The 26,582-nt window shown below is 36.4% G+C and overlaps 3 protein-coding genes across 6 annotated transcripts; 1 reads left to right on the forward strand and 2 right to left on the reverse strand.

The window, feature by feature from the left end:
• Nucleotides 1-471: 471 nt before the first annotated feature.
• Nucleotides 472-7,807, forward strand: LOC129873263 (zinc finger CCCH domain-containing protein 41). The gene is made up of 5 exons (XM_055948321.1): nt 472-667; nt 3,586-4,402; nt 4,484-5,629; nt 6,152-6,505; nt 7,040-7,807. The coding sequence occupies exons 2-5, from the start codon at nt 3,683-3,685 to the stop codon at nt 7,418-7,420; spliced, it is 2,601 nt and encodes an 866-aa protein (XP_055804296.1). The 5' UTR covers nt 472-667; nt 3,586-3,682; the 3' UTR covers nt 7,421-7,807.
• Nucleotides 7,808-8,892: 1,085 nt separating this feature from the next.
• LOC129873489 (protein RST1) lies at nt 8,893-23,695 on the reverse strand. Of its 4 annotated transcripts, none has more exons than XM_055948593.1 (25): nt 23,236-23,695; nt 22,480-22,761; nt 22,252-22,335; nt 21,829-22,102; nt 21,196-21,446; nt 20,551-20,731; nt 20,261-20,451; nt 19,983-20,083; nt 19,225-19,300; nt 18,481-18,612; nt 18,327-18,408; nt 17,579-17,651; nt 16,774-16,942; nt 15,388-15,518; nt 15,211-15,302; nt 14,755-14,846; nt 14,453-14,668; nt 14,293-14,370; nt 13,901-14,083; nt 12,527-13,411; nt 12,122-12,418; nt 10,762-11,412; nt 10,349-10,499; nt 10,084-10,202; nt 8,893-9,562 (listed from the first exon to the last, which is right to left on the reverse strand). In XM_055948593.1, exons 1-25 carry the CDS (start codon nt 23,620-23,622, stop codon nt 9,143-9,145), a joined length of 5,598 nt encoding a protein of 1,865 aa, XP_055804568.1. In that variant the 5' UTR covers nt 23,623-23,695; the 3' UTR covers nt 8,893-9,142. The 4 variants fall into 4 exon arrangements, with proteins under 4 accessions (XP_055804568.1, XP_055804569.1, XP_055804567.1 ...); XM_055948594.1 differs by having other exon boundaries at nt 14,755-14,840; nt 21,829-22,105; XM_055948592.1 differs by having other exon boundaries at nt 21,829-22,105.
• Nucleotides 23,696-24,745: 1,050 nt separating this feature from the next.
• LOC129874541 (oleosin H2) lies at nt 24,746-25,913 on the reverse strand. The gene is made up of 2 exons (XM_055949839.1): nt 25,518-25,913; nt 24,746-24,931 (listed from the first exon to the last, which is right to left on the reverse strand). Exons 1-2 carry the CDS (start codon nt 25,885-25,887, stop codon nt 24,786-24,788), a joined length of 516 nt encoding a protein of 171 aa, XP_055805814.1. The 5' UTR covers nt 25,888-25,913; the 3' UTR covers nt 24,746-24,785.
• Between the last annotated feature and the right edge of the window lie 669 nt (nt 25,914-26,582).

Raw genomic sequence — 26,582 nt, forward strand, 5'->3', positions numbered from 1 at the left:
AGATATTCATCTCGAATTGCTTGATGAATTTTGAATTTTGGATTGAAGTTCGGTACGATCCTATGCTCTGTTTTTTGAATTTTCCAAGTCCCTCATAACTGTTACGCTTTGTATGGGTTAATTCCCTTATTTAGCTAAGTAATTGATTGAAAGAAGAAAACTTAACTTGATTTACGTTATATTTTCATAAAAAAAATCAACAGCATTAATGATTATGTATCAAAACGTGATGTATCAGACGTACTACTAATGTATCAGAAATCTAGGAAAAATAAGAAAAATCGGATAATTTTAAAACAAAATAGGGATAAGTTGTAATTGGACTTTTTTATTATAGGATTTAGGTAAAATATACTTAAATCAATCATAATTCCAACACAATTTTGGAAAATAACAAAAGTATTTCGTAATGTAATTGAAGCAATTTAGTACTAATCTCCCCCAAAAAATCACAATTTGACCAAATAGGATATTATATTGAACACACTATTTTGCAAATGAAGAAAATATTCTCCTCCGTAAAAACCCTCTTTCAGGTTTTCTATACACCAAGAAAAGGAGACCAAAAATAAAAAATCATTTCCCTTTTCTCAAGTATCTCGGCACCCCGACGATGTCTAGAAATTCCGAACGGTGAATCGAAACCCTAGAAGGCCCATATTTAGAGGTTCGGTTATTCTATCTTTTCTTTTCCTCTTTAATTGATTTTGTTTTGGGGTTTAGAAATTGTAATCGAGCTTCTTGTTTTTTTTTTTTTTTGGATTAATTTGATAAGTAAATGTGATTGAGCAAGCTATTGGATGATTATATAGCGTTAGATTGAGTTAGGGTTCTGCCACGATGGTCGCCAGTGAGAGGATTTGTCTTTATTCATTTTTACCATTTTTGGTACTTTGGACTGGAATGATTAGAGCTGGTTCATTATAAAGAGCTTGCGTCCACTACAATTTATCCAAAGGCTTCAAAATTAACTTCTTTTTGGCTCATTTCGAAATGATTTAATTGGCGTTTTATGCCTGTATCAACTGGCTTGTTTTGGTTTGTCGTGTTACTAACTTATTAGTAGAAACCAAACTTGATGTCTGCATTCTTGCGCATATTAGGACAGGAGCTTTCACAAGCCTTCCCAGGATTTCAAGGAACTGCCTGTGTTAATGTGTATAGATTCCTAAAATAAAATGACTTTATTGCACTACATTATTTCCATCCCCTTGTCGTTTTTTTTATGCTGAGAATATTTAGGAAATGAATCCAGTGTCATCCAACTCAATTTCTAACTCACCGCTGTTGTTCAATAATGCTGGTAAATAAGCTAAAGGTGCAAGGCGGAACTACTCCCTTTGTTTGTTAGGTTTGAATTTTCAAGTGCAGAATGACGAAGTAGCTTTCTTAGTGATTTGTAAAATTTGTCAGGAAAACTTGGTTTGATACACAGCCGCACCTAATTTAGGGTATTTTGGAGGTATTCATTTACTGAAGGTTAAATGTGTTATTTGCTGCTAATGTCGTGGTCTGGAATAATATCCTGTTCCATTATAAAAACTAATATCATTACTCATACTCAGTGTTGATTTACTTTTGAGTCGTGTGCAATTATTGGAAGGTCCATGAAATAATGAGTCTATTGGATTGGGTAAATACATGTCAAAATGAGTGGTAGTAAAACATGGTTCAGTGGGTGTAACCGTTGTAGCTCATATTGGGGGTTTAGGGTTAGCTTAACATGGGCGGATCTATGTACAAGTATTGGGGTGCCAGTCCAGGGGCGTATGCAGATGGGGGTCACCGGGTTCACGTGAACCCATGCTCGCCTCTAGAGATCATATATAGTAGTGTTATATTTTTTAAAAAAGATTTAAATATAGATATGTGAACTCACACTCAGTATCATATAATGTAAGATTGGGTGCACCTCTCTAAATGAGGTTAAAAATTTGAATCTTATACCTATCTTATTTTATTTTTCTTTCTAAAATTAGGTAATACCTCTCTAGGTGGTTATTTATAGCACTTTTTGCGTTTTAACTAATATTTTTTTAATTTTACTTTAATCTTTCAAAAGTTTTAGGTTTATCACATTGGAAATTACTAATTTTTTTAGCACTGTATAATTTGTATATAATTTAACCAAATGTGTATATTAAAACGAGTAGTACTATATGATATAACATACAATCAATGGATTCAACTGATCTCAATACCTTCGGCATGGAATATAACTATAAATTTTTTTTTTACTATTTGAAATAGATAAGAATTAGTTTTGGACTTGTAATTTTAAAATTTAAGCGATTTTTAATGATAAGAACCTAAATGTCAAACCGATTAAATTTATATTTTAGATCCACCTTTCGTAATAGTGCACGGACGTCTTGGTTGAAACTCTGTGTATATATGATATATGATTAAGAGTTCTTATAAATAGAAAGCCTGCCACCCGGAGTAACAAGTAACTGTATAGTGCCAATGGTGAAGAGTCAAGTCTTGCTCTCCAAGGTCATGAGTTCTAACCTTCTCAATGACATTTTTTTGGCAAATATATAAACGATGCTTTATTTTTTTAAAAATGTGGTTTAGTAGAACTGAACACACGATCTCTCCATATTAAAGACTCGCTTAGACCAACAAGCCAAACTCTCAGTGACATCTTTTGGCAAATATTTTTAATTGATGATTTATTGTTGTTTTGAAAAAATGTAGTTTATTAGAATTGAACCCAAGGTCTCTCCATACTAGAGACTCGCTCAAACCAATAAGTCAAAACTCTCCCTGTGGTGAAGGCGATATAAAATCTATTTATCCTCTTCTCTGTAAATAGTGAAACCACGCAACTGTTCAAAGAGTGTGGCAACCGGAACTTCCAAATCCTAGATCCAGTTAGCTAACTGAATGAGAACCCTCACCTTTCACCATGTAGGGAGAAGGTTCAAATCCCATAAGTAGCATTAGCTTCCAGCTCCCTCTATATAGTAGGGGAAAAGAAGAACACAAAATCTTAACATTTTGTATCCAATGATTTAAGTTATTTTGCCAACTATATAACTCTAATGCAAAAGAATGTTGGATATGATATGATTATTGAGGTTGTCCCACAATTTTTGTTCTAGCGATGATCGTGCAACAGACGATGTGTGGGTTAGGTGTGTTCACGGGTTCTAACTTTGTCACAAACAAAAGCTTGGTATTTAAGTGGAGAAGGCTAGAGGGGCGGGTCCATTAATCAACTGAGTTTCAAATCATGCGTCATTAGTCCTTGGGGATTTTTCGGTTACTAAAGAAATTATTGTTGAGGAGAGTTACTTTTATATTTCTAGATCTCCATTGTAAGAAATATAGGAGAAAAATATTATTGAATTGTATATTTACATTAACATTATTACACAGAGACTATTGATTACTCTTTTCTGCGTTCTCCTCTTCTCCAGATTGTTTGGATGAAGTAAGAAGAAACATATATAGGTTTCATGTGATTCAAAGACAACTTGTTGTATCTTCTCTGCCTTCATGGAATTATGAAATACAGCTTCTCTTGTCAGTCTGAAGTGCATTATTTATATCTTCCCTTTTGTTGTTTTCCCTTCTCAGGCAGTCGCGATTTGTTGGGTGATGTTGGCAGTTGAACTAGTTTGATTATCTCACATAGCTGAGGCAATATTTTCTATATAAGCAAGGTTGTCGACTCATGGAGCTTAAAGCTTCATATCCAAAGCAGGTATTTTCAACTTCTGATTGCGACAGTGATCCCGAGGAGAAAGAAATTAGTGATGACGATGATCGTAATCATAAGCATCGTAGAAGGGAAACACATTCACAGTCTGCAGAGACAGGGGCTCTTGAACCAGTTTTAAGTAGACCATTCAGGAAAAGGAACAGGCCGTTTGCAAATGGGCACCTTCAGAATCTCCAGGAAGGAGATTCTCACTGGAGTGATACTAGGTTTGGCAAAAGACGAGGAATGGGTTCTTTTGCCAGGACACCTTCAGATTCATATCAGAGGATGAGGCTAAATCAGTCCCTTTCTGGTCATTCTGGTCCTGGTAGGGGTCGAGGAAGAGAATCTGGTACTTGGGGTCCCTGTGAATCTAGGTTCAGCTCTATTGATATTGCATCTCAATTGATGCCACCTCTTCTTTATACTGGAAGGGGGATGCAGAATGTTTCTAGTGGACAGAGTTCATCTTGGAATGCATTTGGAATGGTTCCAGGAATGCCCAATGGTGGGCTTGATACACTTCATACCCTTGGTTTACAGGGAACACTTAGGACAGCCTTGACTCCTGCCATGAATATGGGAATTCCAAGGCAAATGTGTAGAGACTTCGAGGAGCGTGGATTTTGCCTAAGAGGAGATATGTGCCCACTGGAGCATGGAGTTAATCGTATCATTGTTGAAGATGTTCAGGTAGCTGACAAATAGTTGTATTTCATTAATTTTTATGTTCTTGGGCACTTCGATTCTGACTTTTTGTGTTCCAAATTGCAGAGCCTTTCTCAGTTTAATCTTCCTGTTTCACTTCCCATTGCTCATATGCTGGGACCAAATACTGCACAAGGATCTTTACCCGCAGTAGGCCCCTCTAGCTCATCAGCTAGTGGAAAATCTTTACATAGCAAAAGTATCAACCCTCCAATGATTGATGGTGGATTAGGTATGACTGATACTTTTGGTGGTGGTTCTGTGGCTGGGGGAGCTGATTTTTATGATCCTGATCAGCCTTTATGGTCAAATGATCATCCTGCAACTTCAACAGCACTCTTGGATGTCAATCGGTCTAAAATTGATGACATGGGGCCTTTGCTGAATGCGGACTCCTCTGATCGGAATCAGGCTGGGCTTTATGATGGCTGTAAACTCGAACCTCTAGATAGAGGTGCCGGAGCAGCTTCAGGATCTCAAAGTGTGTGCAGAAGAATCAGTAGTTCAAAAAAGAAGTTTGAACCATTCAGCAGCACTCAGGGTGTCACCCGTCATGGTAAGCAAACAAATGTAGATACCATAGACCAGAAAATGATGGAACCATCTTCAGAGCCCCAAAGTAGTTCTGGACGCAATAAGCGAAACCCATCTCAAAAGGCACTTCGTACTCTATTTGTTAGAGGGATTCCTCAAAAAGACAACAAACCAGAAGCTCTTCTGTCACATTTTCGAAAATTCGGGGAGGTTATTGACATCTACATCCCGGTAAATGGCGAACAAGCTTTTGTTCAATTTTCTAAGAGGGATGAAGCTGAGGCTGCTTTAAAAGCACCAGATGCCGTGATGGGAAATCGCTTTGTAAAGCTTTTCTGGGCAAACAGGGATAGCATTATGGATGATGGAGTAAATGGTAGTAGTAATATACCTTGTGGTGGGACCCCTAGTACAGTTCCACCTCATCTATCTGTTCCTCATAAAAGAAAAGACAATCTGCAGATTGTAGCGCCAAAAACTGCTGAAAATGGTGTTGTTCCAGTAGCCACCTCTGATCTGCCCAAGCCTGTGGCTAGGAGTGGTCCCAAAACTACACCAGCTTTGCAAAGAAAGCTGGAAACTTTAGAGCTTCTGAAGGAAGAAATGCGCAAGAAGCAGGAAATGCTTGAGCAGAAGCGGAATGACTTCCGACGCAAGTTGGATAAACTTGAGAAGCAAGTAATGGCCTCTTCTTGATACTTTTTTTTTTTAGTTGAGGCTTATTATCTCTCAGTTATGGTCGCGTCGGTATACTTTTTATGCTTGTCTTGTGCACTTGAAATACACCATTATATGCTATTCTCAGCCAGCATTTTTGCTGTTGTTGTCTGATTAGTTTCCTCATTGTTAACTTAGATGAGAAGTGGCGGAAATATTTGGGGATCAACTTGGCTGCTGAATTTGTGTTATTTATCTTCTGAAAAATGTAATTGTGTTTCTGTAACTTGAAATATATCGTATGTCTGCTGCTTGCTTACCTCCCTGTGTATGATGGATACAACTTCTAATCTGTTCTCTTTTTTTTTTTTGATGTGTGTGTGTGTGTTTTGGTATGAGTTGGGCTTAATTGGAGTTACATAGTCGGTGGGGATTCATATAGTCGAGATTAAAGCATAGTAGTAGTAGTAGTACATTGTAAATACTTCTTTAATATAACAACTGGCTATTGAAACCCCCATCTCTTCTGCGTCCTTTATGCAGGCCGTGGGTGTGAAAGATGAGGCAGTGCCAGATCAGGCTATGAAAAAACCAAAGGGAGGAGGAAAAGGTTCCAACTCTGGTGAAGTGGAAAGTTCAAGTGCCACAGAACCTAGTAATGCTGTGTCATCACCACATGCTGAAGCAACACCATTTAGTTGCAGATCTACAGAGGATGCCGAGCCTATTTGTTCCAAATCATCTTCGATTGTCGCAGCGCAAGAAGCTTCAAACTTGAAGCAGTCAATCCGTCCATTGGCACCAATTGGCGCACCGTTTATCTCAAATAGATACAAACTAGATAACCGACCCACCGCATTCAAGATCCTTCCACCTCTGCCAAGTGGTCTAGCAAATGTAATCTCTCTCTCTCCAGAAAATTAGATATTTGCATTAAATTCTTTTAGAAGAGAAAATGTGGATATTTCTTACTTCCCTTTCCTTATGCTGTTATGTTTTTTGCCTTGCATGTTTTTTCACGTGTTTCCTATTCTGCACATTTATGATAGTTGATTCTTCACAGCAAAGCTGTAAGGGTGTAAAAATATGTATGTATTTGCCATAACCTTGTGCTCCTTGGAATGAGGTATTTCAGGTAGATGGTTTTCAATTGTAAGAAGTATGCATGTACGTTGTTTTTAATGCCCTCATAATTCATATGACTAAGGCATGAATTTGTTCATTTGCACAACTTTATTTTTCTGGAAATTCCTAATGGCTATGGGCAATTTATGTGCCCCAAATTTTCTTATATATATGTGAAGGAGGACCTGTAAGACTTCATTCAACCTTTGAATTTGTTCTCTCCCTTGTCTAGTACATGGTTCAGGTTATTTTGTAGAGTCACTTGCTCTGCTTCTTGTATTCTCATTTATACATTTCCTTTTTTAGGTTGACGTCCTGAAGGAACACTTCTCTACATTTGGTGATCTTCCTTCTGTTGAGCTGGAAGATTTGGAACCTCAAGATTGTAATGATGGCTCAGAGGTGCAAAATACATCTGCTAGGATATCTTTCCGATCACGTCGATCTGCTGAAAGAGCATATATGAGTGGTAAATGCTGGCAAGACCAAACTCTGCATTTTATGTGGTTACAATCCAGTAATTCTGCAAAGGATATTGGTGTTGGAGAAAATGTCACTCCAGCTTCAAAGCAGCCTTCAGATGTTAATGGGCAATCCATTGTAAACAATTGTCTGGCTGGTTCCCAGGAAGGAAGTGGGGCTGGGAATGGTAAACCTGAAAATCAAGAAAGAAAAGAAGATGAATGAAGATCCAAGTCAAGCTTAATTCTGCATCTCGTTAACAGTTAGCAATTCGATTGATCATGATGATCGCCTGATTTTCGGAGTTGTACAGCGAGGTAAATTTTATATCTTTTATATGTAATTTCTGGAGTTTTAGCGATTGACGAATCTCTGTTCCAATTTGGCTTTCACGTTATCTGCAAATGTAAAGAGTATTTTTAGACCTTATACTGGTCCTTTTGATTAGCTGTACTGAAATTTTTTTTGTCACTGAATGCTCAGACAGAGCCCAGGATATACTATAGGCCCTGGAAAAAAAATGTAAGATGAGATAGTGCCCTTCATTTTGGTGTTTTATTTATTTCAAGTTATTTCTACCTTTATCAAAAAAAAAAAAAGAAGTTTCAAGTCACTTCCTTTTCTTACACTAGCTTTGCAGCTTTTTACCAGAATTTGCATTCCTGTGGTCGTTTCTACACGAGTATTTAGAATAATTTTGATGTCGGTGTGTTTGGTAGTGAAAACCCCAAGTGGGATTTTTACTTATTTTCTAATGTTTGGTAGGTAAGCCAAAAAATATTTTCTCAATAATATCTATTTGTTATCTAGCAAAACACTATGAAGGTAGGATGTGTGGTGGGGAAGGGGGGTGGGGGGATCGTCAAGGGGAGGGGTGGGGGTGTTGGGTGGGGAACAGATAATGAACTGCCAGTTATGTTACTTGTATTTCCTACTTTGATGAAGTCAGTCATTTTTTCCTTAGGAGCTTGTTTTCCTAGAGAACATTTTGACCAGCCAAACATGAGAAAATTGGTATTTTTCTCCATACCAAACACACCCTGAGCCCTTTGATTGCTTATTCCAAACAGTTATTTTTTTTTTAAAAAAAATGTCATACTAGTCAAAGTTGAAGTGAAATTTGTACTTGCTTCAGAGCTCTAGATCAGTCTTGTATTGTGACCAAGTTCATTTGTGTTAAAATCACACTTAGATGCAAGTACAAAACTATGAAGAAAGAAGTAGGAGCTATGTCAGCTGCAGGAGAGAGTTGATCTCTTGTCTCCTTGGTATTTGGGGAAATTCCTGTTTGTTATATGTTGATTCTTCTTTACATCTGGATCAGTCATATCACAATTGTTCCGACTGAAGTTATGCATCGACCTTTATTTTGTATAATCATATCATAATTTGTAGCTTACATTCATCTCTCTTATCATTTTCTTTGTGAACAAATTTACATTTCGTATTCACAGAACAGAAAGGGGAAAGAATGTTTTTGCATATTCTGGTCAAGTTGAATCATTCTCAATTTCACCAGAACTTTTTGGACTTGATAAAAATTGAATTGAGGCAAATTGAGGGGCTAAATATGTCGGTCCGATCAGATGTTTATCCCTACTGAATTAACTTTTCCAACGATGATTATGAATGGATCAAATATCCTAGACCTTTAAGTCGTCGGAACCATATTTGTTGAAAAGAATTGTTGGAAAATATAGATAAAGATGTATAAATCATTTTCTTTTCTTTTTTTTGTTTGAAAGGATAATAAAAACAGTGTAATGAGATTTAAATGCTCACATCCATCTTTTATCGATAAATATTGTTCCCATCTAGGCAGCAATTTAGAAGATGACTACTTCAATACTAGACACGCCTATCCTGGAATGTTCATGACAGAGTAAACTAAGGCCTGACGAGACGCATACTGCTTTTCCATACATTTGAAATGAATTAGTCAAGGGCTCAAAGCAGAGGTAGACTCTTCACATTGCAATTTAACCTTGCGCGCAACTCATGGACATCCATATTTGCTGGTACCACCATATTGGCAAGCTGAAGCTGTTTCTCTGAAGGTAAATGATCTTTCAAAGACACACAAGCTTGATACATCACGAGTAGGAGAAAGCAGGCTATATCATTTTCACTCGTGTCAATGGGCTGTGTATCACAACCACCTTTTAATTGTTTGTTCCACTCATATATCCGCTCTGTCGATGCCCACAAATAAGAAACAACAGAATCTGCTACTACCATCCAGGTGCTATCAGAGAGGAGGGACGTGAGGGTGACTGGCAGATCGCTCAAAACAGTGAATTTGTCCACAATTAACAGAGGCCTATAGATACAGCAGCTTCCACATAGCAGGCCGACAAACTGCAAAGCCTACAGAAAAGCAGGGAGGAAGCAATCATGAACTATCTACATATAACAACCAACTTCTTCTACCACATCATGAACAGGATTGATAAACAATCCAGGCATAGAAATCGGATTCTGAAAGTAATTTGAGGGGTATCCAATCCCAGTGTCGATGAATGTAATGTGATGCAAGATTCTGAAAGAGGCAAAGGGATAGAATATAGCCATAGTCTACCTCAACAAAGTAGTGTTTCAACTCCAGACAGTCTTTCCAATATTGGGGTCAGAACATGCCTAATAAATCGAGCTACCACAAGAAGTCCCCTCGTAGTCAACAAAATATTGGGGTCAGAACATGCCCTATAAATCAAGCTACAAGGCGTCTCCATGTGGACATGTCTCACAGTGGAGCATATGCGCACCAAAAATCACTAATTGCCAGACAACTGTGCACGTCACTACAAATGCACCATGGGCATATGCAGATAACAAAAGTGAAAAAGGATGAGCCATATTCTGCATGAATATGAAATAAATCATCTTACCGTGGAGGGAAATCTTGTAACGCAACTAATTTCCAGTGCCTCAATGAGCCATTGTCTTTTGGCATTCCCTTCAGCATGTTGTACAGTTGTTGAAATTTCAGTTAGAGCATCCCAAATATCTGTGCAGAAAGCTTGTCGCACTTAAGAGACTACATCACAGCAGTTACAGCATAATGCACTTAACATGTTGATAAATGGAAGTCTTAAGACTAGAATTTGCTAACTATTACACGTATCATCTTCAAAAGTCTAACTAGAGCCTAACCTTGAGATCTGCAGGCCAAAAGACAAGCTTTCAGTTTACCAATCACGGTCAATGGCAGGGAACCACTTCGAACTAGTTTTGCTGTTGCTTGAATCTTTTTCACAGTTTCAAACAACAGAGAGTTTGGGACAGTGAAGTTTACCTCTGAAACCTACATGGAGCAGAGGAACATATAGGTAATGAAAATTGTTAAAAGGAAAAGTAAAGTACAATTTTGTAATGAACTGGTGATTTACCAATGTACTTGGCACTTATAAGCAATTAACAAATGTAAAATATGCCTATTACAGTGATGTCATTTTCATTTTTTTGCTAAACTACTAAAAACCCCTGGTCAACCCAAATCTCTTTCAAAAGAATGATAAAATAAAAAGGAAAAAGGAGAGAGTGGAATAAAAAAGTTATTCCAACACCTTTAGAAGATCCAATAGCCATCCTTGTTGAGCCTTCTCAAGGCATCTAATTGCTTCAGACCATTCTTCAAAAACTTTACCCTGACATGGCCCTTCAGTGTGAGCAGAAGGCAACAAAGTAAAGAGAAACTCCATGCATTTTTCCATGCTAGATTTATAGTCTTGAGTGTGATGAGAAGATTCATCCAAACACAATTTAAGTCCCCTCCAGCATGAAATCCTAAATGAAATTTTCTCTAGGGGGTCACAACTCTCAGAACAAGTAGACCATGATAATAACTCAGCAACATCTTCAAATAATTTCACGATCCGAGAAACTGAGAAAATCTTAACCAGGTCGGCCAAATGTGAAAGCACAAAGAATTGCAAGCGAGGCTCCAGCATCCTCAACCGAGGGATGTCACATAGCTCATCCAGGAAGCTAAGGAGAGGATCAAATTGGTTAGCATGTGATAATGAGAAAAGTAAGCATTCCTCCCTGAGATTTCCTCTCTCAAAAGTTATGTCTTGCGCCAACAAGCCAGCAACTTGACTCTCATATCTCATGCACCGTCTGATGATTGCTCCCCAATCCAATGGTGGTAGCCTAGAAGCATGTGAAAGACACCGCAGAACACTAGAAACTGTGTTTACATGTGTAACATCACCTGTCTAATCTCAAACAAAAAGAAAGAAAAAGGTCAATAACATACACGCTTTTTGTTATTGGCAAGCCCCAAAATTTGCAAAGCAGAGCAAAAGGGAATTTGTCATAAATTGGCTTGAGAACAGTGCCAAATGCAAAAGAGAACATGAATCATCTTAATATAGGGTTACTCCTTTGTTCTAGTATCATTTAAAGAATTTGAAAAATATTTAGAAGTAGCAAACAATTTGTAAGTGATTTGCCAAACAAGATATGGAGTCACTTCTCAATAAAAGTTGTCTTTGATATGCCAAACTGATTATGTGCAATAAATAAACCTAGTTTCAGAGTGAGACTTGTAACGCTTAGGAAGAAAAACAATCATTGCTAACAAAATAAACCAGTGCTGTTGAAATACCCAAAGACAATTTCATTGTAAGGTTTTACAGGATGATTGGAAGCTCAAAGAAAACTACCAATAGAGTATGCCAAATCTGTTGAAACTCAGACCCCACTTTGTGGGATTCACTTGGTATGTTGTTGTTGTTGTTGTTGTAAATATGTTAAAACTAAACAACTAAGAAAGTTAATGGCACTATGAAAGGTTAAGAAAAGAAAAAAATTAAGTTGTGCACCTAATATTCTATAATGCAACCAATGCCTCCACAAATCCACAGGAAGAATGCTGCTTAAACATAATAACACTGAATTATTGAATAAGCAAAAATATTTTACCCCAAGATAGTTCAGATGCATTAGCCACAGAGACAATTTCATGACCGTGTTGTCCTCAGGAAAACTTTGTGAGACGGTCTTCGAACCTACAGAATCATTCTCTGTGGTACTTTCATCATTTTGAAGTTCTTTGACCCACAAATACTGTCTAAGAAATGAAATTGCCCATGCTGCATGCTGCTGCAACTGATGAGCATCAGAATTTTGCGCAACTAGGAACATCTCTTGCACTAGAGATGTTAAATCAGGCTCGAGAACAGCATTTGTAATTAAAGGACCGGATATATAAGAAGCTTCCTGCGAACAATAGAAAAATCATCAAGTAAAGAGATGACAAGATACAGGTTTATTGGGTTTTGCAATAGCTTTCTACTATATATATATATATAACACCAAGTTTCTCACCTTCTGATCAGAAGAAGAATGTGATGAGCTCAGAGGGTGGGGTTCAATCAGTGTCCCTGCACCTGCTCCTAATGCATTTACAACTCCAAGCATGGCACCAAGATGAATAAGTGGAGGATTGGAGTCAGAGTAACTTTTTCTGAACAATAGAAGCAATTCTTTAATGTGTTCAATTTTCAAACAGTGCAACCCTTCATTCAAAACCACACCAACAAGACTTCCTGCCCCCAAACAAGATGCCATCAATAAGCTCTGGTGGAAGGTGTCAAATCTTTTAATAGAGAGTAGCTCAGAGATTAGTTCCTTGTAGTAACTCAATAGATGTTCCAGCTCTGCATCATCAATAAGTTCAAACCTCTGGCACATGGCCAGTACAATAGGTACAGCAAGACACGAGCCCACGGATAATAAAATTTCATGATCTTTGCTCATAGTTGTAACTTCAGTAGGGTGTGGAATCCACGAAATAAGTAACGATTTCACATTGAGAACTGCATCATACATCCCAGCTCTGTACATTGCACCAACACAATTACCAAAACCCAATACAAGCCCTGCAATGCCCCACACATCTTCCTCTAAATTCTCACTCATCGAGCCAAGAAATTCACCAGAAAAATTTGAATTCAAATTATCTGATCCGAGTCGAAAAGATAGTGAAAGTGTTCCAAGAACATCCGCCGAAGAAGGTGTGAATTGAGAGATCAACTGTGCTAAGGTCTTAATGATCTTTCTCAGCAAGTCTGCTTCCTCTATCTTGTGTGTCTCTTTGCTCGGATGAGCATCAGCATCAGCATCAGTTCTGGCTAGAAGAGCTTGACATGAAAAACCTAACCCAACTCCGCAAGCTCCTTTCACAAGCGTGCTTTTGCTCACAGATGCAACCTGAAATGACCTCATTCTAAGCATGCTTTGAGCAATCTTTCTACAACTTCCATTGCTTCTTAATCAAGTCTTATGTTCATTCTGTTTCATTCAATTGTCATAAACATTTGCTAATTGCAAGAAATATATGCTATTTTCCACTGTCCTGACAAAGAAAATTACCATCAACTACAAAGATACATTTACTTTCTACCGAAAACCTCTTATCCTCAAAATAAAATGCATATTCATATTGTTCATAGTAAGGAACAACATGACCTCAGTCCTCAAATACACACACCAAACAAATATAAGCACTCTAATCTAGCATTTTTACATCTACAAAACTACACATTCTAACATTTTGAATTCCAAAGAAATGCAAACTAGTCTGGGAGGTCAGAGTCAATAAACTAAAAAATGCATTAAGAGGTCAACAAGGCTAATCCAACTGCTTGTGATCACTGAATACGAAAAATGATAGATGTGAATAACAAATGAACTTCATACCTCAAGCAGTGCATTGATATTCTCAAATTTCTGCTTGTGATCAGTGAGGTGTAGGCAACTTGATATCACACCAAGAGAGATTGCTGCTGACCACTGGCGATGCTCATGTTCATGTTGGAACAACCAATCCAGCAAAAACTTTGAGGCGGCTGCTTTAACACCATGCGCGGAAGCGGGCAACACCTAAAAGCAAGAAATAGTCAGAGAGACAGAAGGCCTATAATTTCCAAATACACCTACAAAGTCACATGAACATTAGTCCCTCGAGATGATTTTATGACAAATGTAATCCACGTCAGTCTTCCTACTCCAGTACAGCAAAATATAAGCTCCTGAGAAAGGTCTTATCTTTCAAGTAGAATTTTCCAAAAGCAAGGAGAGAAATCAATTACCGAACAAAGGGCTCCAACAGCTAATGCAATATTCTCAGCAGAACGGGGGAGAGCTCTCGGTGCAATTGCTGTCATACTCTGCATGACAAAATGCAGACTTGAAGTTCTGTGATGCTGAAAAATAAGCTCAAAAAATCAAGTAGAGAGTACACAAAAACACCTTAAGAATTTCCATAGCAGCTTTAGGAGTTTTGTCTAAAACAGCAATCTGCAGCTTAGCATCAAGTAACAAGATATGGTCTCTCATCCACCTCCGCATGAAGGGCTTCCATGATTGCAAAGAAAGAATTGCTATCAATATATTTCTTGACAGTTGAAGAGATGTTGCTATATCAACCAGTGAGGCTTCATATTTAACTTGTACATCTTGCAAGTCCTGAGCATCAAACAATGCACGTGAAGATTCCTGGCGGAACACAGAAAAACAAAATTGGTTGCAGTCCCATATTTTAGTTATCTTACCTCTGCTGCTCCTGGCTTCCTTGAATCTTTCTTTGTGAAGGAAAGGCAAAACAGAGCTGCACCAGGTAATTCTTTTTCTCTACTTTCTTTTCCTTGATTGCCACCGATAAGAAAGTATATAAATAAGGTGCAACGAGTGAATAAAAGATGATTTTCGTTCTACTTACTTTGACATAATTTAAAACACAAACCAAGTCTGTAGGACAAAGGCCTAGACCCTTTTAAATGCTACATGTCAGACTTATTTGCATCTAGTCAAGGAGAAAAATGACCATTTCTATGCGATTAAAAATATCGCAAACAAAGAGTGTGAGTTATAGAAATATGCTAACCTAGGTGCTTGTGAGGGGAAAAAGGCCTCACCAAGAAGCAAAATCATATTTGATTGTTGGGAACCCAGATGACAACTTAGGAGCCAACCATTTGGAAAAAACTAGAGAAACTGTATGCCAGTACCTGAAGCAAACATGAGACGCGGAAAGACATCTAACAGCTTCTCAATTTTGTTTGCAGACACCCTTTTCTGCTTTACTAATCTTCGACGGGTGCTGCAAAAAATTAAAAATAGTAGTTTGGCATCTTTGACAACAAAATTTAATCTAACATGCAGAAAATAACAATATCATGTCTCACATGTGCTCGAAAGATAAAAGTTTCACTTCAAATTCTTCCAGCGCAGTAAGCACTTCAGGGTCAGTCTCGGACACAAGATACTCCAAGTTTCTGTCCTTGAAATCTGGAATACTTCTTTCAAGATGCTCTACCTAAGGAAATGCATATTTTGAAACAACAGCTATGAGATAAGGGAGTTATTAAGTAGAAAACTCGCCTGAACTGAGCAAAATGAGATACAAAACGAGTAACAAGTTCGCCATATTGATATTAAGACAGTATCCAAAGTGGTTTTAAAAGATCTTAGCTAATCATTTGTGGCCTTGGGGAGTAAAGATCATTTGGTCACAAGCAAAGGACTATCTCCAATTATTATTAGATGTTTGATCAATTGTATTAATTACAGATCTAAATTGTATAATTTAAAACATGTGTATGGTTATATATTTGATAAAGATTTGTGTCCAATAATATCTTTGACCTATTTTCTCTACTTTTATCTGATTAATTTTTAATTTTATTACCATATGTGATATAAAATAACTAGAGAACATTTATCAAAGATCAAATATAATTTCTAATTATCAACTATCTCAAATAAGAACAATTTTAACTGAAATATAAAAACAGATGAATAAATAATAAATATTGAATTACTATGTTTTTTGTAATATGGAAACTGCATTACTCTTCTGAGCATGAAAAGTTTATTTTGAGTAGTTTCTTATTATGTTGATCAATACTACAAACATCTTTTAAACCGACACTACAAACATTATCAGAACCAAATAAGAGATAACAAGAGATTAACTTAACAAGAGATAATATAAAGGACATTTTCATCATCACATCCTCTTATGCGGCTATTGCTAATATTTTGTTATATTATTCAACATTGACTTTGGTATAAAGGAATACCAGCATTACTCCAACATTAACATGGGTATTAGTATGAAAACCAAAAATGGCAACAAAATGGCCAAGAATCAAGATTTTGATACTTGACTTTTCTAACATGATATCAAAGCTAACATTCGCTAAACTGTTCGCATACTCGGGTCTGCATTCAAATCCAGTTTGAACCCCAAAAAAGTACATTACACATACATTGAGTATATAAGGGCATCCAAAATGGTTCGTATAGATTTTGGGTCAATTCACCCATTTCCTTGATCTACCTTCACAAAGAAGGGGTAAGGTTGCGTACACGGCACCCTCCTCAGACCTCACTCGTGAAATTATACTGGATATGTTGTTGTTGTTGTCACCTATTTACTTAAAGATTTTGGGTTAGATGCTCAGATTCTTTATCAGGCAAGAGCACACTGAATGCAGGGAGCCCATAAATATTTAAGATTTGTCTATTAAAATACTATAGTAGGCAGCAAGGGCAATAACAAGATTTACCTCATAACTGGCTAATGCCACAAAGGCAGATGCCCGAGCTTTGGACCATAAGGAAGCTTGTCTAAAGTCTTGGGAGGTTCCAATATTCCATAGTATCTTCAACACATCTACTGATGCTTCAGGGTATGCTTGAGCATCCATCGCACCCCAGTTCAAAAGAAGACAGAGGCTGACAATTGAGATAGAAGGAAAAACTTTTAAAATGTTTGTTCAGATTTGGCAAGAAATGTTAAGAGCATATGAGAACGTGCAATGCTCATGAGTAGAGTAAATGATGAAAAAAAGGAAGAGAGAAGCTAGAAAGAAATTAGCAAAACTTTGAAACACGCGCCTTCAAATAATATACAAGAAAACTCAAATTTGTTAGTGATAGTACAAGCAGTCATTGAGGAAACCCGCAACGGAAAATACAAGTCTGCTTAGTAAAGCTCAGAATCTTCCTGTCCTTATACACACACGCACGCACACACACACACCAAAAAAAAAAAACAGTCACAGAGAACTACTTTCTTTTTTATCTCTAAGGTAATTGTATTAGTGTCCGGCATTAGGAAGACACTGGGAAATATTTAGAGGGACAGCAACATTACAGATTGTGTAGTCACAGAGAAAACTTAGAACTACCGTACAAAAAATACTAGAGTAGAATGTTTGTTTCTCAGGAGATATCGCAAAGCATATTATCAGAGTTATCATTCTGAAGTTTGATCAGTGGAAAGGTGATCTTCATAACTTGGCACAGAAAATCAGATACTGGATAATCACTTTTTCATGGTTAACCAAATGTGTGATAACCTTAACTTACCTGTGAGCAACCATGGCGTTCGCTGAGTAGTTTAGCACATGCTTGGCAATCACATCCCAAGCAGAATAAAAATCTGAAATAAGTGCATGACATAATTGGTGTCAAAGGGAAAATTTGAAAAGGAAATTGCATGTGAAATGAAAAAGAATCAAAAAGCATGCTAGTTTTTAAGTTACGGGGACGTAGAGAATCAATCAAAACCTCTTAACTACATCTAAGTGTTTTTTCTTTCACTATAAGAAAGCAAAGAAATGACAAAATAGAAGAAACAGAAGAACACAAGTTATCCACCAAATCCTAATGAGAATAAGGAAATACAGACGTAGCAGTTCTTCTTTCAAGCACAAAATAGGCCGTGTAGTGCTATATCTCATTTGCAAATCAAGCAAAAGCTGCATTCAATCTCTTTCTAGATCTGTAAAGGCCACATCTTTGAAGAGATATATCATCCAACACCACAAAAAAATGCTAAAAAGTACCTATCTTTTCCTGCAGATAAACTAGATGTATTACCACAATCTTGGAAAAGTTTTTCCTGACCAAAAAAAATCTTGGAGAATTTTCTGTGTTCTTAGCAGCTCTAATATTTTTTCATGGGAAGTACATTTTCCAGATGCATTAGAGAGAAAAAAACAATCTTTTTTAGTTCCAGCCCTGTCTCGGGTGGATCGAGACGGGTTATGTCAAATTACCAACATCTCATACGAATTTGACATTTGAAGATTTAGCACCTATAGTGTAGGTTTACCAATGGCATCTGCTTCACATAGGTGGCCAAGGCTTTGAAGACCCAGAGACTGCATTAAAGGATCTTGATTCTCAATGCAAGCCTGTCAATTGAAATAATATAATTAAGGAGCCTGGAATTACGTGTACTAAAGAAACTAACTAGAAGAACATACCGCAATAGATAAAATAAGGTCCACTCCACGATCAGGATTTCTTCTGCAGATATCACAGATGGAAACAGCCATACTAATGCAAATATCTCGCTGAGACGCAAACTGAGTAAATCTATTTGCAAGTAGTACTCCCTAGTTTTCACCAGAAAAAAGAAAAACAATGACTATTTGTGCCACATATTAAGGGTAATCTGACCTGACAATGAAAACTTTAAAAATTACCATCAAGTAATAACATGTCACTTCAGAACTACCTAACAAATGTATCCACCTATCTTCAGGCTGAATCAAGTTTTTTATGATATAGCTCATTTTTTTTAATGTATCAAGTTTTTATAAGATAGGTCATGGATCATCAATTTTTTATATTCAGATAACCCGAAGTAACTGCTAAACTATTCAATCATCTAAGAAAACTTTGACCAATATATATTCATCCCAGTTGATAATTTTGTGGTGCCATACCATAGTAACTGCTAAAGTATTCCTTTATAAGATTGGACTACACCAGTTCTAGACTTCTAATCGTGTTGTCTAAAATTTGATAAATGAAAGCTGTGAACAAACTGATAGAATCTCTCCCCTTCCAATAAAAAAAATACTCTCTCGGTCTAGTAAAGGATTAATGCAATGGGGAAAAAAGTTTGTCATGTTTAGCACATAACAAGTTCACTACAAGCATCAGTAAAAGGAATCACAAAACAATGATAGTTATGAGAATGGTTTTAAGGTTGATAATCTTGCCTGCAAGGTCCCAAAGACACGGTCATTGAATTCCCAGGTTTTGCAAAGTAAGCGAATAGCAGTGGCAAATAGAACACTATAAGACAAATAACATGCATCAAGAGTATTAATAGATAAATGTATGAAGTACATATCCACCTATATTTTCAGTAGAATGATGAGACCTTAGATCATTAACAAGTGCAAATATACTACAATTAAAGAGACCATTGACCAGCTCTCATAACAAAAGGCTATAAATGGCGAATAAATTTTCATCAGGAGAAGGGCAGCATGTATGCATGTTCAGATATAACCTATCTCTATCATGTTATGATGTATTCAACTTACTTAAGAGTAAACTACCATTAAAAAAAGTAGAAGCAGCAGAACTCAAGATGGTGCAGCATGCTGTTTACCCTACTTATCAAAAACTGCGTACACAGGAAAAAGATGGAATAACTATTGGCCAGATGACTGATCACTTTCCTAACCAAAGATTTATACCCTTAAGAGCAAACAATGCGCAACACAGTGATAATTGACCAAAACTCTTAGACCAATCAAAATTCAGATATTCTCAAGCAAAAATCAAGTTGCCAGGCTTCCACATGAACTGTTTGACATAATGATATGCAATTACAACATTTTCGAGAGAGAGGAAAATTTATAGGCTGAAAGGAAATGATCAAATAATACAATACATCATCCATAGGCAATAAGATATATCCACCTGCAAAACAAACAACAGTTTTCAAAAGAGAGTATAGTCAACATACGGTTTCTTATCATTCTGAAGCATAGGCAACAGTGTCTGAATAGTGAGAGGTATGATTGCAGGATGGGAAGCAAGAGATGGCAGCAGTTCCAGAAGCTTTAGCTGCACATTTTTTGAAACAGAACAGTGACTATGAGTCCACCGAAATTAACCCAAACAAAAACTGTTCAACGGGTGAAGTATCCAAGTAATGAGAAGTCATCCACCAGAAAATAGAGTAAATACGGATGAGATAAGAAATATGGCTAATAGATCTTGACGTAACAAACTAAAATTCACCAGAACTCCATGACAGTCAACACTTATGTTCGTGGAAAATATATGATTGTAGAATTGAATGACTAGCAACATAGGGACACCAAGTTTAGGATCCGCTCTGCTGCTATTATCCAAGATATCAACAGAAGAGCTCCCATCTGTTTGATGCATGATGAGGACACAGGCAATTGCACTGAGTATCATGGGCATATCTGCAAGAACAAAGGATAGAACAGATATTATAGAATTTTAACAACAAAAATTTGCAAGTGGAACCTGAACTCAACAGGAATAGCTTATGAGAACTTAACCGGTCAGAAAGATCTTCTGAGACTGAGAGATGAATGAGGACTTTCTTCTTGCAATAATACAATGCAGGTGGTCGGTAACCAAGGAGCTCCAAGTTTTTGATACATAATGCTTGTCTCTAATAGAAGTGACATGACTAGGCTCATAATTCAGATAAAAAGAACCAGGAAATGGGGATAGGTCCTGAAAAAAGCCAACCATTATAGGGTAAGTACAAAATGTACTTCCAATAGGAGCAAAATTAGCAAAAAAAGAACATGTAAATAATGCTTCAATTGCTCCTTGGGCACTGAAATCATTGAGTCAATGCCACACCTAAAAATAAGAACAAGAATCTAGCAAAGATTGAATTTTCATGAAACACTATCATTGCTATTCAGAGAATGTTATTTGAACAGATGGATGGAATGTGGCTCTACTTCTTGCAATTCAAGTGTAAAATTAGATTGATTTTTTCTTTTCTTCTTCTTTTTTTTTGTGTGTGTGTGTGTTTTACATGAAGTCTTGCATGATGATCTAGTAAATACTGACAAGAAACACATATGTTTATGTCCATCTCACTTACAGAATGTAGGTGCCTTAACTAATATCATTTACACACTTTGACAACGACATATAATTTTGAAGTCCAGGACAATGAAATAAACCTGAAGCCATATATGCTGCAAGAGTCTGAAGACTATGTATTTAGGTGTACTAATAGACGGAAATTTCATTCCTTTTGGCTGTCCAGTCTTTTGTGCAATAAGTAGCTTACTCGAAAGCTTTCCCAAAATGTGAAGCAAATCGGTTGCTGCTTGTTTTACTGATTTAGATGGAGAAGAAAGAAGGATGATAGCAGGGAAGATGAATAAGAGCTCTTCATTCAAATCATATGCATCTCTAAAGATATAATTCTCTGCAAAAGTAGTTTAACAATTTTATTTAGCTAGTGAAGAAAAATAAGCCACAGAGACAGTTATTTATCCAGTAAAGCGTATAGATATTCTCAAAAGAAAATGTGTTCATAAACGCACTATTTTACTTTTGAAATATTAAAAATCTTCAAAGATTTACTTGATAGTGCAGACTGAGGTGATATCTTCCAGGCTAATAGGATAAGAAATAGCACCTTAGTACTCAAATGCATACAACGGGAGGCAACTGTGCACTGGTATGTGCCTTCGGTACTAAATAGATTTTTGTTTGACATCCAGAACAATTTGAATAGAATATTTATATATATAATGCATCAGATTATCAACCTTTTTCCAGAAAATCAACAATACTAGTAACCATACCATTCTCATTTTTCCACTTCAACAGAAATAGAATAAGTTTCACCTCCAAGAATTGTTCGTGTTCAAGTTCAGACTGCACAAGTACCATAAATAAGGACAGCGTAATTGTTGATAATTCAGGTATATAGCTCAAACCAAGATCTTTTTGCACAATCAATATGCGCCTTGATACTTCTAAAATGTTCTCAATTGAACTCGTGTGCTTTGGATTTGTACATAAGGAGAACATAACATCCAGTAGCTCCACACCACATAACTGAACGTCATGAAGCAGCTGCTAGCATTGATGATGCCACTTGCAATTAGTAAGTCTAGACCACAATATGAATCTCAAAATGTAACAAAAAGTAACTTCAATTCAAAAAATGCAACCAAAAAAAAATCAAAAAGCGGGAAAGAAAAAGGAAATGCCAGTTTGTATACCGATCCCATTTCCACCAATTGTTGAAGGACCACCACATATGCATCTACAATGCATTCAAGGCAGTGTGAAATATTAGTAAGATCCTGCACATTTACCACGGAGCGTAAGCACTAGCATATTGATGGCAAAATATCTATCAGAAAGCGCAGGCATCCAACGGACAAACAGACGCCACAGCAAGAATAAAAAGGAAAAAACATATCTTGCATAATACATAATACACTTACGTCTGCATTATTGCATGGAAAGAACTTCAAATGCCCAATGAGGAGCTTAATAACAGGAATGGCCTCCAAAGGAATTGAACAACAAAGTCCAGCTAATGACGATACCAAACTTCTTATAAATGAAGAAACTGAAACAGATGAGGGCATCCTAATAATTGAATAATTCAAGAAAGGTACCAAAAATTCACAAACTTCCACCATTCCCAAATGCTTGCTCTGCATTATAAAGATAAGCACTTGTTGCACTAGCTCTGTTTGAACCTCCACCCGGCAAGAAATCACCTGTCCATCCGTTAACCAATTCAACATCAGAACCATTACCAAAATAAATTAATTGATATTTTTAAAGCAATAAACTCATCAGACACTAATTGCTCATAAACTGCCAGAACGAGCACGTGACTGTTCACTACTATCTGCAAATATGTTTGTTTCTTGCTGAATCCGATTGCCACGTTACCAAAACTAATATCTATCCCATTTTGCAATCCAAGTGCTTATGTTGTGTACAATGTCATTACCCTAGCTGATCAAGTCCAATAAATCTTTCAAACAAGCCCAATCAAATTCATTTTATAGCTTTGCGTTTAATCAAACTTAGCCCTGGCAGTAAAAAGTGACATAGAAATCGTAGCACAACACTGATTAATATAGCGATATAGAATTTTGATTTATCACAATTTTAATAACAAATACACTCCAGCTTAAAACAGCGAAGGTGCACGTTCTGATAACTTAGCATAACGTTGCGATTACCTTGACAAATGGATGAGACTCTGAAGATAGAGAGCGCAATGAATTCTTCTGGAAACCCAACCGAACAAGAAAACCTATTCCTTTGACGAAAAGACTGACAAAACGAGAATCGGATGCTTCGAGGGCAGACTGGAGCTCCAGTAACCCGCGAGATAGGTCCAATTTGGAGTCTCTGACGAGACGGCATAGCTCTCGAACCGATTGATCAAGTACAGAAGCGGAGGTTGAATGAAGGCACTGAGTAATGGCGTCAATTCCAGGGCCAGAATCAGGGTTCAAATACGGCGGAGCCGATCGAAGCTTCTCGAAGATCGAGATGACTGCGAATTTCTGCAGGGATGGTTGAGGGATTCGAGTTTTCTCCAGCAGTTGAGAGTAAGAGTCCATTTTGGGCAAAATGAAGGACTTGGAGATTTGTGAAAAGAAGTGTGGCGGGCAAGTAGAGTACGAGGGGGCAAAAGAACTGACATATGAAATTTATGCAAAAATAACACAACAAATGTTTCTATGTTAATTGAGTTTTTTAAAAAAAAAATACTATGGTTTGTTTGTTTGTTTTTCGTGCTTATATCCGAGCAACATAAATTTAGAAATGAGTTGCAGTATGTACACCTTCATAATAAAATAAAAGCAAATCACACAAATTCTACTAGTTTACATTCTAATTAATTCTAGTTTATATTCTAATTAATTCTAGTTTATATTCTAATTAATTCTAATTATGAGCTGTGTTTACTATATCAATTTAAAAATTACCTATCATACCTATCATATATATCTGGCCAAATATATGTATTTGAGTATACTCAAATATATGTATTTCTAATATATTTGGATCAAATTAAATGTAATTTATTTTAAATATAGCATATTTAAATGTAATTCGTATATATCGAAATACATTAACTCTCTCGCTAGCTCCTCTCTCCCTCCCTCCCTATCTCGTCTCTCTCACTATGTATTCATATTTTTTGAATACATATTTTTGAGAATGTATCTAGTATGGAAAAATGCATTAATACATTAGAGAGCAAAAAGAGAGGGAGATAGAAGAAAGAGGGAAGAAGGGGTGCATCTGTCTTGAAATTTTGTAGCAGAAAATATGTAATTATTTTAAATTAGAGAACGGATTATTATATATGGTATAAATGTTTGTGTAATTAAATTGTTTATCTATTAAAATAAATCTATTACCTTGGAAATAAGGCCAATGTCTACTGCAAGTCTGCAACAGCTAATGTTTGTGATGTTTAGACGTACGTGAACAAATTGTTAGGTTATATAATTTAAATCACAATTAGTTTCCGTTCAGTTGAACGACGATGAAATTGATGATTGACAAATACTACTACTGTGATAGATATTGATTTTGATGATTGGCAACTAATTAAGAACAGCCAAAAGCGATGCAAGAGTGAAAAAAACACAAAGTGCACGTCGCATTACATGCGACACCAAAAAGCTCAAGAGAGCAAATTAAGCAGCAAAGATTAAAATGCACATTATCGCAATACATTTTTTATTTCCAACTTAATAACATAGTAATTAAATTAAGTAGTCCTGGTTCCTTCTTTCCCTTCATGTGCTTTGCTCTGGATTGTTTGTCCAGCATCCTTTGTCTTTTGCCCCAGGTGCACTGCAGCATCCCCCATGCTCCTCTTTGCCGCTTCTATATTCTCCGGGGCCATCGATTTACCTATATATTGAACACATACATATATAATTATACCAACAAAAAAATATTATTTGTTAATTCCAACAACTAAGCTTAAACTATTAAAATGATAACTCCTTGGGGCTAAAAATGCACATCTAAGCGTGCAAATCCAATTTCATGACCACCATTCATGTCATACCCTCGATACATTAAAATTACAAATCTACCCTTTTTAAGCTAAATACATAATATTTTTTATACATATCTGCCCTTTCTAAGCTCAATAGATAATATATATATATATATATATATATATATATATATATATATATAAAATAAAATAAAAAATTACAATTTTACCCTTTTTAAGCTCAATACATAAAATTTTACAAATTTACCTTTTTATTAAGATTAATAAATAAAAAAATACAAATTTTATCCTTTTACATGAGTAAAGTGTATACAAACATGATTCATGTTCAGTTATTTTACATAAACTATATATATATATATATAAAATGCCTGAACTTTTAACAACAACAACATATCCAATGAACTCTTATTAAGTCAGAGGATAGAGTGTACTCATATGCCTCAAAAAAAGGTTAGTTCAAAGTATTATTACCTTGTTTGAAATAATTGAGGATCCAAGAGAAAGATGAAAGACCAGTAACGCCAAAAGCACCAGAAGTCAAAAAGCCAGTAACAGCAAGGCCAACAGTAAGAGTAGCAGGTACAAGAACTGGGCTAAAGAGTAGAAACACTGGAGTTGCAACAGCAAGTCCAATTAAAGTGCCAGCAAGAGTAATGCCAGCAAGACAAAGAAGGGTACCACCAACAGGAAGAAGAGTTACAATAGCTAGGATTTGTGTAGCTGAAGGACCCTTTTGGCTTTTCATTCCACGAACTTCATGAAGAGGGCGGTGGTGTGGCTGAACATGAAGTTGATGTTGTGGGTGAATTTGATGCTGCCCGTGTGCGTGGCGGTCACCCATCGCGCTGAAATAATAATAAATAGAGATCTGAAGTGAATTAAGATGAGAGAAATGGGGTTTGTGTTAGTAGTTTTAAAGTGGGGAAGAGAGTGCAACGTGTTGGAATGCATGTAAATTAAGAGTGCATGAGGAACAAGTTGCATTACAAGGAAGAAAAATTGTGTCTTTTACCTCTAGTTCTATGTCTGTTTTGTGTTTTGAATTGTAACGCCTTCGTATGGGGCCTGCCTAAACTAGCTGGCTTATTTTGTTTGATTGACACCTCAAAATATAAATAATTTAGTATTTTCTTTTAAAAGAAATGTATTTTTCGACTTTAATTACTAAGATTAATATATTTAGTCAGTTTTAGTGTGTTTCGTTTTTTTTTTTTTTTTTGGGGGGGGGGGTTATATTTTGTTTATTTTCTCATATTTAATTGATCAAAAATTTGAAAATATTTTTCTGCAGGAGTTTTAAAAACTAGGAAAATGACGACCTTAATGAAATTAAAAAAAACAAACTCAATGACATTTTACGTGAATTGTGTCATCCGTATCCTCCACCACGCTCTTCTTCAACCCCACCACTAGAGCCCCATCTCCACTTATTTTTCTAAAAAAATATAGTTGTAAGCTTTTCCTAGTGATCTCCCCCGGTGTTTGTTTTGAAAATACTAGAAGCAGATATTAATGGAGCTTCTTTTGTTAGATACT

The sequence above is a fragment of the Solanum dulcamara genome, chromosome 11 (assembly GCF_947179165.1).
Source record: "Solanum dulcamara chromosome 11, daSolDulc1.2, whole genome shotgun sequence".
NCBI lineage: Eukaryota > Viridiplantae > Streptophyta > Magnoliopsida > Solanales > Solanaceae > Solanum > Solanum dulcamara.